This window comes from Alexandromys fortis, unplaced genomic scaffold (assembly GCF_014885135.2).
Source record: "Alexandromys fortis isolate MF-2015 unplaced genomic scaffold, M_Fortis_MF-2015_v1.1 scaffold_56, whole genome shotgun sequence".
NCBI classification, from domain to species: Eukaryota; Metazoa; Chordata; class Mammalia; order Rodentia; family Cricetidae; genus Alexandromys; species Alexandromys fortis.
Genome location: NW_026067935.1, coordinates 10,542,617 through 10,561,017, shown reverse-complemented (window position 1 = coordinate 10,561,017; position 18,401 = coordinate 10,542,617). Strand labels below are relative to the sequence as shown.

Genomic DNA, 18,401 nt, shown 5'->3' with positions numbered 1-18,401 from the left:
AAAGGGGACGCCTGTGGTTTACCAGTGGAGAATCCTGACAGTTTTCTAATTCATTGCTCTGGGCTCCAGGGAGAAACCCCAAATTCTTCCTATATACAAAAATTACCTAAAGACCAATACAAAGCCAGCCATCTGTTAAATGTTTAAGACCTGCTTCAAACCAGGCATTAGCTGGGTACTAAGGATACAAAGATTAGCCAGATATAGTCCCTTGCCCTCCAGGAGCTCAGAGTACAAAGTGTGAGAGATATGTGTCAAATGTACAGTGGATCTCGGGAGAAATGCATAACCCGAGAAGCAAGGAAGGAAAAAGGAAGGGAACATTGATCTGGAGCTCAGAGGATGGTAGAAATTCTCAACTGAAAACAGAAGGGCATTCCTTACTGATGGAATAACCACTCGGAAGACAGTCAGCTTGGAGGGGTGGAGAATATTCAGAAATGTGAAATGGTTGGGATGATCAGAATATAAGTGGAAGGGACATAATACAATTTCCACCTGGGTGGCAGTAATAAAAGAGTGAATGAAACATCAGCTGTCATTCCTAAAGCTAGCTGTTATTCTTTTTTAAAAAATGCTGCAAGATCCCCGCGGCAGTAGGCAGCAGAAATGCTGTAGGTCCCAAATGGTGGTAGCGGGCCATGTGGTGGCAGGCAGCGGGCCCTGGGAGCAGCCAGTCCCAGGCAGAGACGGCCGCTGGTCTCAGAGCAGTGGTGGCGGGCCATATGGCAGCAGACAGTGGGCCCCAGGCAGAGATGGCTGCTGGTCCCTGAGCAATGGCTGATCCCAGGCAGGGAGACACGTGGCGGGCAGGCAGAAGACAGAAGCATAGATACACACGACATGCAGGGTGAGGTTGAATGTTTATTCAGGGGGTTATGGAGGAGGAAGGGTAAAGGGGGGGACAGAGAGAGAGGGAGAGAGAGAGAAGAGGAGAAAGAGACAGAGAAGGGGGGGAGCAGAGAAGTGAGGAGAGAGGCAGAAGCGAAGCTGCCTCTCCGAGAGGAAGATGGAAAAAGAGAGAGAGCTCAGGCGGAAGCTGGAGATCAGCCTGCCTCAGCGGATGGGGGAGGGAGTGGGCGTGGCTTGTCTCTTAAAGGGACCAAAACCATAACATTAGCAGTAAAAATCTCCACAAAACTTCTGGCTATTAGGAAAATATCACATACAGAAAATGGCAATCCTTGTTGGCTAGGTTTACAGTGCTTGGCATGAATTTCCTCCTATTGAGTGGTCCACAAGTTCAATTAGGCGGTTGTTGGTTACCCCAAATATAAATGCCACTATTGCACCCTGGGAAATATCACACTGAGCTGGTCATTGCAGTTCGTACCCTTTACAGCTGGGCAGGACTGTTGATTGCTTTTCTCCTTGGCAGCTTGCACAGGACCTTCAGACACTAGGAGAGCTAGTACTCAGGGAGAAGGCTTCCAGCCCAGGTCCACCCAGTTCCTCCAAGTTCTGTGAAGCGTGTGGTGTCCTCACTAAGAAAGCCTTACCTTCAAGCTCTGGAAGGCAACCAAGAACGACAGCAAAAGCTCATAGTTTTAGGAGTCTCCTGGACTCCCCTGACTGCATTGGTGTTTTTCTGCATGTATGTCTATGTGTGAGTGTTGAGTTTCCTGGACCTTGAGTTCTAGGCAGAGAGAACTGCCACGTGGGTGCTGGGAATTGAACCCAGGTCTTCCAGAACAGCAGCCAATGCTCTTAACTGCTGAGTCATCTCTCCAGCCCCCCCCCTTTTGTTCTTACAAGAGAAACGTTTCATACTTCACATAGTTGAATACAGGCTGAGTTTAGGTAGCTTAACCAAACAACACAACACAACACAACTGGTACATGACAGAATTTGTTCTGCTTTGTTTTTCGGTTCTTCACATCAGAGTTTATCTGTATAACCTTGGGTGTCCTGGAATCACTCTAGACCAGGCTGGCCTCAAACTCACAGAGATCTGCTTGACTCTGCCTCCTGAGTGCTGGGACTAATGGCGGGCACCACCGTCTGGCTAGAACTCAGTTTTAATATTTTCTAAAGCTTGAGTTCTCTCATCTTTCCAAGTTTTTCTTTCAAAAACAATTTATACCTACAAAAAAAGGTGCAATGTATTCCAACATCTTTTCACATAATCTTCATCTGAACTCATCCGCTGTTTGATAAACTGTTTTATAGCACAACATCCAAGTCATCTCCAACGTACTGGTATCTATATATCTCCATCTATCTGTTTATCTATACAGAGAGTGTGTGTATCCCAAGGTCTATGGTAGAAGTCATAGAAACAGAAACTGGTAGCGATTCCTGACAGAGAACTAAAGGAAGCATGAAAATGTATGGTCATCGTAAAGACAGAACAGGCAGCGCAACTATGGGCTGTCCACCTTCTGTCGAGAGGTTGGGAGTGGACATAGTTATGCCTAGAATGCAGCACTGAGTGAGAAAGTGATAGGTTTTAAAGATCAGCAGCAGCGGGGTGGCGGCTCAAGTCTGCAAGCCAGCACTCCCGAGGCAGAGGCAGGACCTGAGGCTTAAAGCCATTCTCTGCTATATAGCGACCTTGAGGCTACCCCGCGCTAATAAATAAGCTTCAGGCAGCACCACTCATCCTCGAGAGGGGAAAAGTTGGTTACTATTCCAGATCGGTGTGAGGCCGTCGCACAGATCTCAGTCAAGAGTTCAAGAGTCTCGTCCGTTTGTCGCACCATGCATCCAGCTGAGGTGAAGCTACCGGAAAGAAGAGCTAGGCAGTTCCACCGAGGACCGAGTTCAGAGACACCAAAACGCAACACTAGCGGTCCGAGCTGGAGGCCGGAACTGTAATTCCCGGCCTGCCTCAGGAGGCGGGGCCCGGAATCGACTGAGCGTTTCCGGTCCGGAGGAAGAGGCGCGAGGCCGTCTGGGAAAAGGGGCGGTGCGAGCAGCAGGCCGGCAGTGGTGGTAGAGATGGAGGAGGGTGGACGAGACAAGACGCCGGTGCAATCCCAACAACCCTCAGCAACGGCTCCCGCTGGCGCAGACGAGAAGTCGAGCGGCAAGGAGAGACGGGATGCCGGGGACAAAGACAAAGAGCAGGAGCTGGTGAGGCTCAGCTTCGGAAGCCCGGGGAGGAGGCCTTGGGCTGAGTCACTGCTGCCTTGAAGGCCTCGGGCCCGACTTCCTACGACCCACCGCACTTGGGAGACACAGAATGGGGAGACCCTGCCCTGATGCCCCCCTCATTGCGGACTGCCAGCCCTTGCGACCCTCACCACCACTTCGTGGGTCTTCGCCGTAATTTTCTAGAACGGCCTTCAAGGAGAGGCTGCTTGGCTAGACTGCCTTTTCAGCAGGGTTTTTTGACACCCTACTCCCGTTTCTTGTCCATCTGGCCCCTCCTGAGGCTACATTCACACTCTCCACCTGTCCCGGGGTGAATGGGAGGGGAATGTGGTTAGGATTCTTTGGTTTAATGAGCTTCTCTCCCCAACCGTTCAGTCTGAGGAGGACAAACAACTTCAAGATGAACTGGAGATGCTCGTGGAGCGACTCGGGGTGAGTCCAGGTTGGACTTCAGAGGGGAATGTATTCGGGTGTTTCCCATTTGTTTGCTCTATTTCATTTGGAGGCAACAACTAGACATCGCATATAAGATAGCATGCTAATTCGCGGGCAAAGAGTTACAAAGGTTGTTTGAATAGGGTCTTCAGTCTCTGGCAATTTGCAGGAGTTGAGAGAGCAGTTATGTCTTTGAGCAAAGCATTGGTTCATCATGTCTGGGTTATGATGTGGAGGAATGTGGTTCCTTTTGGTCTGAACCCTGTCATCCCCTGATCAGGAAAAGGATACATCCCTGTACCGACCAGCTCTGGAGGAACTGAGAAGACAAATCCGTTCTTCTACAACTTCCATGACTTCAGTACCCAAGCCTCTCAAATTTCTGCGTCCACACTATGGCAAACTGAAGGAAATCTATGAGAACATGGCCCCTGGGGAGAATAAGGTAATTCAGAATATGGTGGGAGTCTGTCCAGTTGAAGAATTCCTTTTCTTTTTTTTTTTTTTTTCTTTTTTTCTTTTTGAGACCGTGTTTCTGTGTAGCTCTGGCTTTGCAACTCACTCCATAAACCAGGCTGACCTCAAACTCAGACTCACTGTGCCACCTAGACTGAGCTTGACTCTGTGGCATTCCTCCTCTTGCTTTAGACTCTGGAGTGCTGGCATTAGAGGCCTAGACCAGCATGATGCCTGACTGACTAACTTTCTTTCTTTCCTTTTTGCTATTATTTATTTTATGTGTGTGGGTGGTTTGCCTGCGTGTCTGTGCAGTATGTGCATTCCAGAATCCAGAAGAGGATGTCAGATCCCTGAGTTACAGGCAGTGTTGAGCTGCCATGTGGGTGCTGGGAATAGAACTAGGGTCCTATGGAAGAGCAACTGGTGCTCTTAACTTCTGAGCCCTCTCTCCAGCCCCAGACATTTTTAATTCGAGTGGATTATTGAGTAGTCTCCTAATGAGTTTGCTCTTGTCCTTGACCTCCTATATATATCATAAAGCAGTAGTTACTTGATTGAAATAGATCATGGATTTCCCTCCCACCCCCTGCAAGACAGTGTTTTTCTGTAACTCATTCTGTAGACCAAGATGACCTCAAACTTTTTCTGAGTGCTGGGATTAAAGGTAAGCACCATCATTGCCAGATGGAAAATTTTATTAAAGATGTATTTTTACTCTATGTGGATGAGTGTTCTGCCTGCCTGTATGATGTATGTACTCTACCTGCATGTAGTGTCTGTGCAGGCCAGAAGCAGGGAACAGATCCCCTAGAACTGGAGTTAGACTATTGTGAACCCTTGTGTGGGTGCTGGGAACTGAACTCAGGTCCTCTGCAAGAGCAGCATATTTTCTTGACTATTGAGCCAGTTCTCCAGACCCCTAGATTATGGGTCTTTTTTTTTTTTTTTTAATAAACCCTTAAACTCAGAAATCTACCAGCTTCTGCCTCCAGAGTGCTGGGATTAAAAGCGCTTACCACCACCGCCTGGCTTATTAAAACCTTTTAATAGTTTACTATTAAAAAAAATAGGTCTGGAGAGTTGGCTCAGTGGTTAAGAGCATTATCTGCTCTTCCAAAGGTCCTGAGTTCAATTCCTGGCAACCACATAGTGGCTCACAACCATCTGTAATGAGATCTGGTGCCCTCTTCTGGCCTGCAGGCATACATGCAGACAGACTATTGTATACATAATAAATAAATAAAAAAAATAGTTTATTATTAAAATAAAAATTTCTTTTTTTTTTTTTTTTCGAGACAGGGTTTCTCTGTGGCTTTGGAGCCTGTCCTGGAACTAGCTCTGTAGACCAGGCTGGTCTCGAACTCACAGAGATCCGCCTGTCTCTGCCTCTGCCTCCTGAGTGCTGGGATTAAAGGCGTGCGCCACCATCGCCCGGCTAAAATAAAAATTTCTGCTAGTTATGATGGGTACTTCTGATCCCAACCATTTAGCATCTCTTGAGTGAGACCAAACTGAGCGTTGTAATGAGAGCCACTGCCTCCATGAATTCAAGTCTAGGAGCCTTTATCTTTCTCCAGTTCCCTGTTGTTTGTTAGGTTGGCTTCAGAGGGAGCTAACAATACCAACAGAAAACACTTTAGGATTTCTCTGAGGCTTAGCTTAGATTACATGGAAATTTTTAGTATAGACACTAATATATAGTGAATTTTATTGGTGAATTTTGGGGACAGTGATCTTGATTCTGTAATGTCTTATATTGTTTTCCTTGGACTGCTGGCTTTGACCTTAAAAGATCGGTTTCCTTGCAGTGTTTTGCTGCTGACATCATCTCTGTTTTGGCCATGACCATGAGTGGCGAGCGTGAATGCCTCAAGTATCGGCTAGTGGGCTCCCAGGAGGAATTGGCATCGTGGGGTCATGAGTATGTCAGGTAAGATATTTTCTTCTTGGTAGTGTGAAGGGACTTGGAGGCATAATTCTGTTGGTTTGGGGAAATAGCAATGTATTGAATTCCCCAGACACTGAGGTCCTTGACTTCAGGGACCTGCTTCCCTAATGATTGTGTGTGTCCATAGACATCTTGCAGGAGAAGTGGCTAAGGAGTGGCAAGAGCTGGATGATGCAGAGAAAGCACAACGGGAGCCATTGCTTACCTTGGTGAAGGAAATTGTCCCCTACAATATGGCTCATAATGCAGAGCATGAGGCTTGTGACCTGCTTATGGAAATTGAGCAGGTAGACATGCTGGAAAAGGACATAGATGAGAATGCATACTCAAAGGTCTGCCTGTATCTCACCAGGTAAGTGAGCATGGCAGAGGAGGGTAGCAGGCCTGCCTTCTTCAGCACTAGTCCATTTCTGTTCTCCCGGAGTGATCTTAGGGTCACCTTAGGTTATAGTCACTTGGTGATGCCATGAATTTCTTGAGGACAGAAACTTTGTGTGTCTCCTTAGTGTCTTAGAACACAGTACACTGCTTTGTATATAGTAGGCATTGAGTAGGTATTTGGGTAAAGGAATTAGACACTTTCTGAAATTTTATTATGTTTGCTTTTGTAGTTGTGTGAATTACGTACCAGAACCTGAGAACTCTGCCCTACTGCGTTGTGCCTTGGGTGTGTTCCGAAAATTTAGCCGTTTCCCTGAAGCTCTGAGATTGGCATTGATGCTCAATGACATGGAACTGGTAGAAGACATTTTCACCTCCTGCAAGGATGTGTATGTAGAGAAGTTGGTAAAGGAATAGATAAGTTTGTGCATGAGTGTGTGTGTGAAAATCAGAGACTTGACAGTTTGTGGGGAGAGCATGAGAGATTTTCTGTCCCATAGTAGGTGGGATGAGCAGGTTGGTGGCTCTCCCCACAGGGTGGTACAGAAGCAGATGGCATTCATGCTGGGTCGGCATGGAGTATTCCTGGAGCTGAGCGAAGACGTGGAGGAGTATGAAGACCTCACAGAGATCATGTCCAACGTACAGCTCAACAGCAACTTCTTGGCCTTAGCTCGGGAGGTGAGAGTCTCTGCTCTTACCTGTCATTATACCTCCTAAATACCTTTTACTAGACTCCTGGTTAAAGTTGCTATTGAGTTGGATAGCAGGAGGGACAGATTGGGGATTACTGAGAAGGCAGTTGTGACCCTCTGGCTTCTCTTTAGCTGGACATCATGGAGCCCAAGGTGCCTGATGACATCTACAAAACCCACCTAGAGAATAACAGTGAGTAGCTCTGTGTGGGGATTGGAGGGACTGTTACTTGTTTCTGTTATATTGGGAATAACGTCTTGGCTAACCCACTTATGGTTTTTTTTTTTTTTTCGAGACAGGGTTTCTCTGTAGCTTTGGAGCCTGTCCTGGAACTAGCTCTTGTAGACCAGGCTGGCCTAGAACTCACAGAGATCCGCCTGCCTCTGCCTCCCGAGTGCTGGGATTAAAGGCGTGCGCCACCACCGCCCGGCCTGCTAACCCACTTACGAAGAACTTCAAATTCCCTTGAACTTTGTGTCCAGGTTACTGATGGAGATGTAGACTAAGGGACTGAATCTGGGTGGTGGTAGTGAATGCATTTGATCCCAGCATTTGGTAGAGATAGAGGCAAGCCTCTGAGTTCAAGGCCAGCCTGCTGTACAGAGCAAATTCCAGAACAGCCAGGGCTACTCAGAGAAATCCTGTCTCGAAAAGACAAAACAACAATAACAACAACAAAAAAATTGAGGACTGCCTACCAAACTGTGTTCCTTTCAGGTCCTATGCTAAACTGTCTCTTTCTCCCCTTGTACAGGGTTTGGTGGCAGTGGCTCTCAGGTGGATTCTGCCCGGATGAACCTGGCCTCCTCTTTTGTGAATGGCTTTGTGAATGCAGCCTTTGGTCAAGATAAACTGCTGACTGATGATGGCAACAAATGGCTGTACAAGAACAAGGACCATGGTATAATTTTCTCTTTTTGTCATGCAGTCAGTTGTTAACTGAGGAGAACCCACAGAAGTTTCCGAGGGGAGCTGTTTCTTTGGGTACACTCTTCTAAAGCTGATGCTCTTCCTTGTCATAGGGATGTTAAGTGCTGCTGCGTCCCTTGGCATGATTCTGCTGTGGGATGTGGATGGTGGCCTCACCCAGATTGACAAGTACCTGTACTCTTCTGAGGACTATATCAAGGTTAGTCCGTTCAAAATTTATTCATTGGGGACTTTTTCTTCTCATGTTCTAGTGCCTCCTTTTTATTGATGAGGTATCTTAGTTACTTTCTATCTCTGGGAAGAGACACCATGACCAAGGTTACTTACAAAGAATGTATTTTAGCTGGGCGGTAGTGGTACATGCCTTTAATCCCAGTACTCAGAAGGCAGAGGCAGGCAAGGCAGATCTCTGTGAGTTCGAGACCAGTCTGTTCTACAGAACAGATTTCAGGACAGCCAAGGCTACACAGAGAAACCCTGTCTCTAAAAACAAAACAAAACAAACTAACAAAAGAATCAAAGAAGAAGAAAGTATTTAGTTGGGGGCTGGCTTACAGCTTCAGAGGGTCAGTCCATTACCGTCATTGTGGGAATATGACGGCAGGCAGGCAGGAATGGTGCTAGGGCAATAGCTGAAAGCTTACATCTTATCCTTGGAGGCAAGGAGAGATAGTGGGCGTTTTCTGGGGTTTTAAAACTTCAAAGCCCACCCCTGGTGACACACTTCCTCCAATAAGGCCACATCTCCTAATCCTACTCAGAACAATTTCACCAACTAAGGACCAAGCATTCAAATATATGAGCCTATGGGGACCAGTCTCAATTCAAACGACCACATGAGGCATGCCCCGTTTTTTATTCCAGGTAAGGCAGGTGCCACAGAGAGGCCTGCTGCACACTTTGTAGTTAAGAGGGAAGATACCCTAATAAAGCGTGTGCTTGCTTTTTCCAGTCTGGAGCCCTCCTTGCCTGTGGCATCGTGAACTCTGGGGTCCGAAATGAGTGTGACCCTGCTCTGGCACTGCTTTCAGATTATGTTCTCCATAACAGCAATACCATGAGACTTGGTTCCATCTTTGGGTAAGGTTTCTTGCTGCTCTTCCCTTTATCTATCTATCTATCTATCTATCTATCTATCTAGCTATCTAGCTATCTAGCTATCTAGCTATCTAGCTATCTAGCTATCTAGCTATCTAATCTATATCTGTCTACTTTTAAATTCTTAGGTTTCTTAGGCACCTTCTCTTTCTGCTAGTGCTCAGCTTAATACTCTAGAGAAAATATTGCTAAAGACTGCCATGTGCCATTGAATATCTGGCTCTTGGTGAATGTGTTGGTGACCAGTTCTACTTTTATTCTTTTTTACTTTGTCTCTGGGTATATGTTGGGGACTTTATCTCCTGACTCTGTAGACTAGGTTTGGCCTATGCTGGCTCCAATCGGGAAGACGTTCTAACACTGCTGCTGCCCGTGATGGGAGATTCCAAGTCCAGCATGGAGGTGAGTAATTTTCTAGTGGAAAAGGTAGGGGAGGTGTGTTGGGGTTGGGGAACACCTCAGTACAATCTCTTAGAACTGCAATTTCAAGCTGTGTGTGATGGTGCATGTCTCTTATCTCAGTGCTTGGGAGATTGAGGCAGGAAAATTTCTGTGAGTTCCAGGCCAGCCTGGGCTACAGAATAAATTGTGTATCAAGTACCCTGTTACTCTTACCCTACCCCACTCCCTCAAAAATGGGGAAAAGGACAGACTGGAATTTAGAGCCCCAATGAAACTTGGTGTTATGTTATATTGTACTGAGCTTCAGCCTCTGAAACCCCAGTCAAACCACGTAGTTCTAAGGAAGAGAAACTCTGAAGTTAAGGGTGGATGACTCTGCTGTCCAACTTTCTGTCACTATAACAAAGTAACACATCGTGGTAGAAGACACATGGTGGAACAAAACTGTTCACTTTAGCAGGAATCAGAGGAAGGACCCAGGGTCCTCCTCTCCCCCTTTATGTTTTCCCCACTATCCCTTCAAGGGAATAAATGATTTCAAAGACTTCCTAATACGCCTCGCCCCTTAATTTCCACTACTTCTCAAGACCTTACACGCAGAAGAGGTTCAGGCCTTGCATGTGGTTTGGAGAACATTCTAGATAGAAGCCACAGCAGTGATTCTCACTTCTAGTCATTAGCTAACCTTAAATTTCCTTGCTTTTGCAGAGTCATTTTAGTGATAAATATTGTATGATTACCAATGATTTTAGAGTAAAAAAAAATCCAAGATCAAATCTTGCTGCTTGTACTTGAAAGCAGAAGATATTGGACAATTAACTCAATCTCTTTAGGCTTCATTTTTTCCTATCACCTATCTTACGGAGTTGTAAGGACTAAGGGTATAGAGGTATGCAGAACTAGGGCTGTTGGGATTCCAGGCAAGCCTGATGACTGTATGGTAGAAGAAGAGAACTGACTTGCAAATTGTTCTCTGACTTCACACATGTACTTTGTGTATGTGAATACTAAATAAGTATATGTAATAAAATAGCTTGGTACAGTGTCTGACATGTAAGTAAGTATTCACTGATTTTATAGAAATAATTACCCAGTATGGTGAGGAAGAATAGCTTACAGTGGACCAGAAGAATTGGGTTTTGAATAAAGATACATAAGCATTTTAGTACCTTATTGTGGTTGGGAACGGTGGTATACACTTGAATCCAGCACATACTGGGAGACCTGAGTTTCCAGGATATTCTAGTCTACATAGTGAGTTCCTATCTCAAACAAAGAAAACAAAAGGACATTTTACTGTGTATAGTGCTGATTTTCTTATTTCTAGGTAGCAGGTGTGACAGCTCTAGCTTGTGGGATGATAGCTGTGGGATCCTGCAATGGGGATGTCACTTCCACCATCCTTCAGACCATCATGGAGAAATCGGAGACTGAGCTCAAGGATACCTATGCTCGTTGGCTTCCTCTTGGCCTGGGCCTTAATCACCTGGGTGAGGGAATGTTTATTTTATCAAAGGCCTGACAGTAATTGGACACAGTTGGAGGGTTTATGCGTCAGACTAAACGGGTGCAAATCAGTGTCCTTGGACTCTTTGAATCTCCTATAGGGAAGGGTGAAGCTATCGAGGCAATCCTGGCTGCACTGGAGGTTGTATCGGAGCCATTCCGCAGCTTTGCGAACACTCTGGTGGATGTATGTGCCTATGCAGGTTTGTGCCTCAGTTTCTCAGCATCTCCACTTTTCTCTTGACCTTTTCTTCTCAGGTTGTTTCTCCTTTGTCTTTCTTTCTGCTCTTTAGATTTTTTTTTAAAGGCTTCTTGTATTTACAGAATATACTTTTTCTTGCTGTCTTCTCATTTTTATCTCTTCACTCGCTACCCCATTGAAGGCTCTGGGAATGTGCTGAAAGTGCAGCAGCTCCTCCACATCTGTAGTGAGCACTTTGACTCCAAGGACAAGGAGGAGGACAAGGACAAGAAGGAGAAGAAGGACAAGGACAAGAAGGAAGCCCCTGCTGACATGGGAGCACATCAGGTGTGGGACCAGCAGGCACTCTGAGAAAAGAGAAGCGTAGATCGGAGGGGTGGAGCGGAGTTAGCTTTGTTTTGGCCTCTGCTTCCTCCCCTAGGTACTGCCACATGACAGACTAGTAGGACTGAGTTTTGTCCATGAAGGGCAAGGTGTTCCCTTCCAGCATAGCTCTTCCTAGATGAGCCATGGGTCAAGTTTAGTGACTTGGTTTTTGTTCCTGGAACTTACTGGGTATTTGTGCCTCTGGAATTGCAGGGAGTAGCTGTTCTGGGGATTGCACTTATTGCTATGGGGGAAGAGATCGGTGCAGAGATGGCGCTACGAACCTTTGGTCATTTGGTGAGTAGTACAGAGTACACTAGAATATGGTGCGAGTGTGTTACTTGGGATTAAACCCAAGGCCTTAAGCATGCATGATGTCTGAGTCACCACCACAGCACACCTTATCCCTGGCTAATTCTAGCTTTGATGATTTAGAGTTCCTTGGTAGAGATTGGTGGAGAAACAAGTCCCTTTTGATCCATTAGCCTGTTTCTGTAATTGAACTTGGTTTGCCACACATACTCATATGTAAATGCCAAGAGGTGCCTAGACCTTGTCTAAGACAGGGTTTCTGTTCTATTCCTGTGAAGAGACACCATGACCATGGCAACTCTAACAAAGGAAGCATTTAAGTGGGTTTAGTAGTCCATTATTAGCATGGTGGGAAGCATGGCAGCGCAGGCAGACATGGTGTTAAACAGTGGTTCTCAACATTCCTATTGCTACAGTCCTCATGTTATGGTGACCTTAGGTATAAAAAATGATTTTTGTTGCTACTTCATAACTAATTTTGCCTACTGTTATGAAGTGTAATGTAAACATCTGTTTTCCAGTGGGCTTAGGTGACCCTGTGAAAGGGTCATTCAACCTCATAGGGATTGCAGCCCACAGGTTGAGAACTTAGAGAATAGCTGAGAGTTCTACAACTGGATCCATAGGCAGCAGGCAGAGAGACTCTGGACCTGACTTGGGGCAAAAGCCACACCTACTCTAACAAGGCCACACCTCCTAATCTGTCTAGTATTGTCACTTCCTAATGACCAGCCACTCAAATATATGAGCCTATAAGGACCATTTCTATTCAAACCATCACAATCTCATACATTTCTCCTCTGAGTACACCAGGCTAGCTGGTCCTAGAGCTTCCAGAGCTGCTCTGTCTGCACACCTCTTTCTCATAGCATTGGAACTATGGATCTCTGCACTGCTAGTCTGCCTTTTCTATTGGTCCTAGGTATTCAACCTCAGGTCTTCACGCAGACAGTCTTACCCATGTAGCTGCCTTAGCCCTGAGCTTGTTTTACCCTGTTCTCTAATGCCGTTATTTTATTTTATTTTTTTTTTCACCAGCTGAGGTATGGGGAGCCCACCCTCCGCCGTGCTGTACCTTTAGCACTGGCACTAATCTCTGTTTCAAATCCTCGACTCAACATCCTGGATACTCTAAGCAAATTCTCTCATGATGCTGATCCAGAAGTTTCCTATAACTCCATTTTTGCCATGGGCATGGTGGGCAGTGGTAAGTACAGGAAGATCTTAAACAGACTGAAAGATTGAAGGTTCTTTTCGTAAGTTTTGGTAATGTTTCCTTTTTCTTTTTTTTTTTTTTTTTTTGGTTTTTCGAGACAGGGTTTCTCTGTGGTTCTGGAGCCTGTCCTGGAACTAGCTCTGTAGACCAGGCTGGTCTCGAACTCACAGAGATCCACCTGCCTCTGCCTCCCAAGTGCTGGGATTAAAGGGATGTTTCCTTTTTCTAGGTACCAATAATGCTCGTCTGGCTGCAATGTTGCGCCAGTTAGCCCAGTATCATGCCAAGGACCCCAATAACCTCTTCATGGTGCGCTTGGCACAGGTAAAGAATAGGAGTCTCCTTTTTCTAGTGTGGCAGCAGCAGTACCTGTTAGGACGTAGGACAGCCTGAGAGGGAAGGGAATATTTTTTTCTAAGCTTTGACTTCTCAACTTCTGTTTGTTTTGCAGGGTCTGACACATTTAGGGAAGGGCACACTGACCCTCTGCCCCTACCACAGTGATCGGCAGCTCATGAGTCAAGTAGCTGTGGCCGGTCTGCTCACTGTGCTTGTTTCCTTCTTGGATGTCCGAAACAGTGAGTTCCTATTCCTGCTGCACATGTGCCTTGTGTCCTTAGCAGGGCCACCTTGGCAGTCAGGATCAAGATGCCAAGTTAGCTCTGTTTTTCTAGGTTCACTGAGCTTGTGGGAGGCCTCCTGAGACTTTAACTTCTCACACTTAATGATCTGGCCCAAAAGATTTCAAGAGGAATCAATGCCTAAGTGACTAGGAAAAGTGATTTTCAGGCTTAGGGATGTGAGCAAGGAAGGGTAGAAGCATCTTGGGCTAGGGATGTGGTGTAGCATACAAAGAACAGAATTTTGTCTTAGTAGATGAGTGGGTCAGGGCTGGGATAGATTCCTAAAGTTCAGGCCAGGTTTGCCCCAGTGTCTACAAGTCATTGTTCTTTGTGCTTTCTTCCCTCAGTCATTCTAGGCAAATCACACTATGTATTGTATGGGCTGGTGGCTGCCATGCAGCCCCGAATGCTGGTTACATTTGATGAGGAGCTGCGACCATTGCCAGTTTCTGTCCGTGTGGGTCAGGTGAGGAACTGGGTAGAGAAAGGAGGGCTCAGTGTATACCATAGAAGTTGGACAGTGTATGTACAATCCTTTTTGACGTGCTGGTGTGGACAATGAGGGAAGTTGGGGATATTGTTTCTCTCCCTTTTGGAAACCCTTCAATTTTCTCATCCCACAGGCAGTGGATGTGGTGGGCCAGGCTGGAAAACCTAAAACAATTACAGGGTTCCAGACACACACAACGCCGGTGTTGTTGGCCCATGGGGAACGGGCAGAATTGGCCACTGAGGAGTTTCTTCCCGTTACCCCCATTCTGGAAGGTTTTGTTATCCTCCGGAAGAACCCCAACTATGACCTTTAAGTGGCCACTAGAGACCCTGGGCTGCAACTGATTTTTAGCAGGCCATGCTGCCTGCCAGGGGTGGATACTGTTCCAGATCTTTGGGGGAATTGTTACCTCTTGTTGTTTTGTTACTAAGATAACTTTGTTGAATAAAGACCTTTATCCCCAAGGTCACTGTCTATTTATTGGGTGTCATAGCCTGGAGTTAGACCAGAGAGTGGAGAGGATTTGAGAAAGCATTGTTCATAGTAATACTGAGCCTAAAAGAAACTAAGGTCATTAGTTCCTAAGAAGTTGATAGATTTGCTGTATTTTTATTTCGTTTCCTATGTAGACAACACTTGCCTCAACCTCAAGGGAATTGCCCGCCTTTGCATCCAAGCGCCGTCTTTTAATATCTTTTAATTTGGGTCTGCCTTCACCTCTGAGGATGCTAAGATTACAGACTGTACATTACCCCATCCAACTTTAAAGAATCTTCTAGAAGATTCATCTGTTTGTTTTTGGTGTAAACTCTCACTGCCAGCCTTTAAAGGATTTAGGATTTTGTGCACTCCTCTCTTCAAGCCCATCTTTTTCTGTCTTTGGGAAAAGGTGCCTGAGAATGCACAGCCCCACTTTTTTCTCTCTTGATGTGTGTGCCAAGAGGGATGTTTTTATCCCCTATGATCCATTCTGTGTTCCTCTTAGAAGGCTGCTGCTTGAGTGATCTGGTCATGCTAGGATCTCTGGGCTATTGTAGAAATTTGAAAGCTTGACTTTGACTGGGCAGTTGGAGCCATAGGAAATTGAAGTAGCCTCTTCCTGGGAAAGTTGTCACTGTTGATAGGTAGCGTTCACTCTGGCTGTGGCTAGTACAAGTATAATCCACCACTCTGAGACCTGGTCCTGTGTGGATGTGTGTGTCTGGCCTGGCAGTGGTAGTAGCATTATATAGTCCGACCAAATAATCATAGGTAACGTTTACCTACCACTTACCTTGAATTAATCTCTGAATAGTAGCTGGTACTAAATAGGTGCTATATTGGGAGAATAACTGTTGTTTATGTCTCTGAGACTGCGGCAATTTCAGAGGTGAGTATAGACCTATATTTTCCGCAGAGGTTGATAACTTGCTCATGGTCACATGAGAGGTAGAGACCAGGATTGGAATCTGAAATATATCTAATGCCTTAGTCACTATGGTAATAATGTCTCTGGGATTTGATGCTTAATCCCCCCTTGGTTTTAAAAACAAACAAAGCTCACCATTTTTAATTTTCTTTTTTTATGGTTTATTGGGACAATAGCCCTGTCCTGGAATATAGACCAGGCTGGCCTTATACTCTCAGAGATCATCTGCTTGTCTCTCAAGTTCTGGTATTAAAGGTGTGCACCACCATACTTGGCTTGATTTCTTTTTTTTTTTTCTAAAAAAAAAAAACTTTCATTTTACATACCAATCCCAGTTGCCACTCCCTCTCTTCCTCCCATCCCTCTACCTTTCCCCCATCCCACCCCACCCCATCCACTCTTCAGAGAAGGTATGTAGGGGTGTTGTGTTTAGATGTGTGTAAAGTGGCCACAGAGGGCATCAGATCTCTCAAGACTAGAGTTACAGATGGTTATGAGCTGCCTGTGGGTGCAGGAGTACTCCAGTAACTTAGCTGGAGAAGCAAAGTGACTTTAGGGCTCCATAGTCATCATCTTCCTCTCACTTGGCAGCTGTGTGAAAGGTTTAACCTTGGATGTCAGCAAGCCTATTATTATTATTTTGCCCCTTCAATGTGACTGCTGACTGAAAGAGCCTGTTATTGTCTAATAGTGATAAAATTAATTGCCTTACTTGGTTTCTAGATGTAGTGACAATAAGGTAAGTTAGAGCACTTGGAGGCAGATACCAGCTTGGTTTGCATATTGAAACCTTGTCTTGAACAAAAAAAGTTTAATGTGGACTAGTGATATGTCTAGTTGGTGGTAGAGTGCTTGCTTTGCATGCCCAGAGCCCTGGGTTTAATCCCCTGGATTGCATAAATTGGGTGAGGTGGTACATAGAAGCAGTCATTCTTGGCTACATTCTGAGTTTGAGATCAGCCTGAGCTATATGAGTTCCTGTCTCAACAAAAACTAGGGCCAGCAAGGTGGTTCAGTAGGTAAAGGCACTTGCACCAAACCTGATGACCTGGTCTTGATATGATATCTGGAGCTACGTGGTGGAAAGAGAACCAGCTATTGGCAGTTGTCTGCTGACTGGCACATGTGCACACACACACACAAAATAAATAATAAATTTTAAAACAAATGTAAATCAGGTGTGCTGGCTCACACCTGTAATCACAGCACTCAGAAAGCTGAGGCATCAGATTTCCAGGGTTTCCAGGCGAGTAGGGTCTACAGAGTGCAGAGTGAAATCGGGTCCCTACCCTCCCTGAATTATGCAATGAAAGAAATCACATGAAAGCAATTGTGGTATGTTTATGTTAACATAGTGATCAGTATTGTAGAAGAATGTGAACAGAGGTACTTGGTACCACTGAGATGGCCTAAGGCCAGAACCAGGTGCTACAGGCCTCTAACCTCAGCTACTTAGGAGTCTGATAGAAGGTTCACTGCTGGCCTGGGCTAGTTGAAATGATGAGTTGAAAACTACCATGGACAATGTGGTGAGGCCCTGTCTCAGAAAACAAAGAGGAATAGGGATATAGACTCACGGAATGTTTGCCTTTGAATGCACAAGGCACTAGGTCCAGTGCCCAATAATGCCTGTCTTCCCACGTTCCAAAAAAAAAGTGCATAAGTATCTGGATCAGGCAGGGGAGTCTGACTAGGAGAAAGATGGACATACAGAGGCAAAGAAGGTAGAGAGTGGCTTGGAGAAGCAAAGGCAAGCAGGAGGAGAGTTACTTGTTTCCAGAAACCATATTTAATTTTGCTTGGCTAAGTATATAGAGTCTAGGGAAATGTGGGGAAGGAAATTAAGCTAGAAATTCAGGCTGAGGTCAGGTGGTGACAGTGCACACCTTTTGTCCCAGCACTTGGGAAGCAGTTCTGAGTTCAAGGCCCCCTGGTCTTCAGGACGAGTCCAGGACAGCCAGGGCTACACAGAGAAACCCTGTGCCAAAAAGCAAAACAAACAACAGTGACAAAAAAAGAAAGAACAAAGAAGGTCAAGTTCAGGCCAGGTCTAAAAGCCAAGTTTTGCTAAGAGCTCTTCCTGAGGACTGTTTGAATGAGAGTGGGTAAGAGGATATGTCTGGATGAAGCTCACAGTGTCAGAGCCACTTGATAAGGAATAGGATATAGAGTCAGAACTTGAGCAGTGGAAGTGGGAGGGGAAAGGGAGAAGGAAGTTTGGTGGGCTCTAAAATATTTTAGTTATGCTGGGCGGTGGTGGTGCACGCCTTTAATCCAAACACTTGGAAGGCAGAGGCAGGCAGATCTCTGAGTTTGAGGCCGGCCTGGTCTATAGAGTAAGTTCCAGAATTGGCTCCATAGTTACTGAGAAATGTCTTGAAAAACCAAAACAAAACAAAATTTAGTTATTACGAAGTTAGTTCCAGGGGTTGAACTCAGGTCTCCAGGTTTGCATGGGTAAGTATACACAGCCATCTCACCAGCCCTGGTTTTTGTTTTTAGATAAAATCAATAGGCCTTAATTTTTGTTAAAGGTTTATTTTATTTTTGTGTGTGGTGTTTTCCTGGGGAGCTGTCAACCTTTTTTGAGACAAAAATCACATAATATTGAGATCAATTGATTCAGATAGATGGGCTGGTTGGCAAGCCCCAGGGGCTCGTCCTGATTTTGCTTTCTTGGTGCTGGGATTACAAACTCTGGCCAGTTTTGTTTGTTTGTTTGTTTTTTGCTTTTTCGAGACAGGGTTTCTCTGTGGTTTTGGAGCCTGTCCTGGAACTAGCTTTTGTAGACCAGGCTGGTCTCGAACTCAGAGATCCGCCTGCCTCTGC

The 18,401-nt window shown here is 45.5% G+C and overlaps 1 protein-coding gene across 1 annotated transcript; it reads left to right on the top strand.

Annotated features, from left to right (window-relative positions):
- Window positions 1–2,892: 2,892 nt before the first annotated feature.
- Window positions 2,893–14,629, top strand: Psmd2 (proteasome 26S subunit ubiquitin receptor, non-ATPase 2). The gene is made up of 21 exons (XM_050146276.1): window positions 2,893–3,076; window positions 3,473–3,529; window positions 3,813–3,977; window positions 5,800–5,921; window positions 6,067–6,291; window positions 6,551–6,709; window positions 6,857–7,001; window positions 7,148–7,208; window positions 7,771–7,917; window positions 8,039–8,145; window positions 8,899–9,026; window positions 9,359–9,446; window positions 10,774–10,936; window positions 11,054–11,155; window positions 11,336–11,481; window positions 11,734–11,817; window positions 12,871–13,039; window positions 13,278–13,372; window positions 13,500–13,626; window positions 14,019–14,137; window positions 14,295–14,629. The coding sequence occupies exons 1-21, from the start codon at window positions 2,942–2,944 to the stop codon at window positions 14,475–14,477; spliced, it is 2,727 nt and encodes a 908-aa protein (XP_050002233.1). The 5' UTR covers window positions 2,893–2,941; the 3' UTR covers window positions 14,478–14,629.
- Window positions 14,630–18,401: the final 3,772 nt, after the last annotated feature.

Bases quoted from the DNA above. Each gene is read 5' to 3' on its own strand.
- Psmd2 (XM_050146276.1), top strand. From the start codon at position 2,942: ATGGAGGAGGGTGGACGAGACAAGACGCCGGTGCAATCCCAACAACCC. The intron at 7,209-7,770 runs GTGAGTAGCTCT...CCCCTTGTACAG, and splicing joins AACCCACCTAGAGAATAACA to GGTTTGGTGGCAGTGGCTCT. The intron at 13,373-13,499 runs GTAAAGAATAGG...TTTGTTTTGCAG, and splicing joins TCATGGTGCGCTTGGCACAG to GGTCTGACACATTTAGGGAA.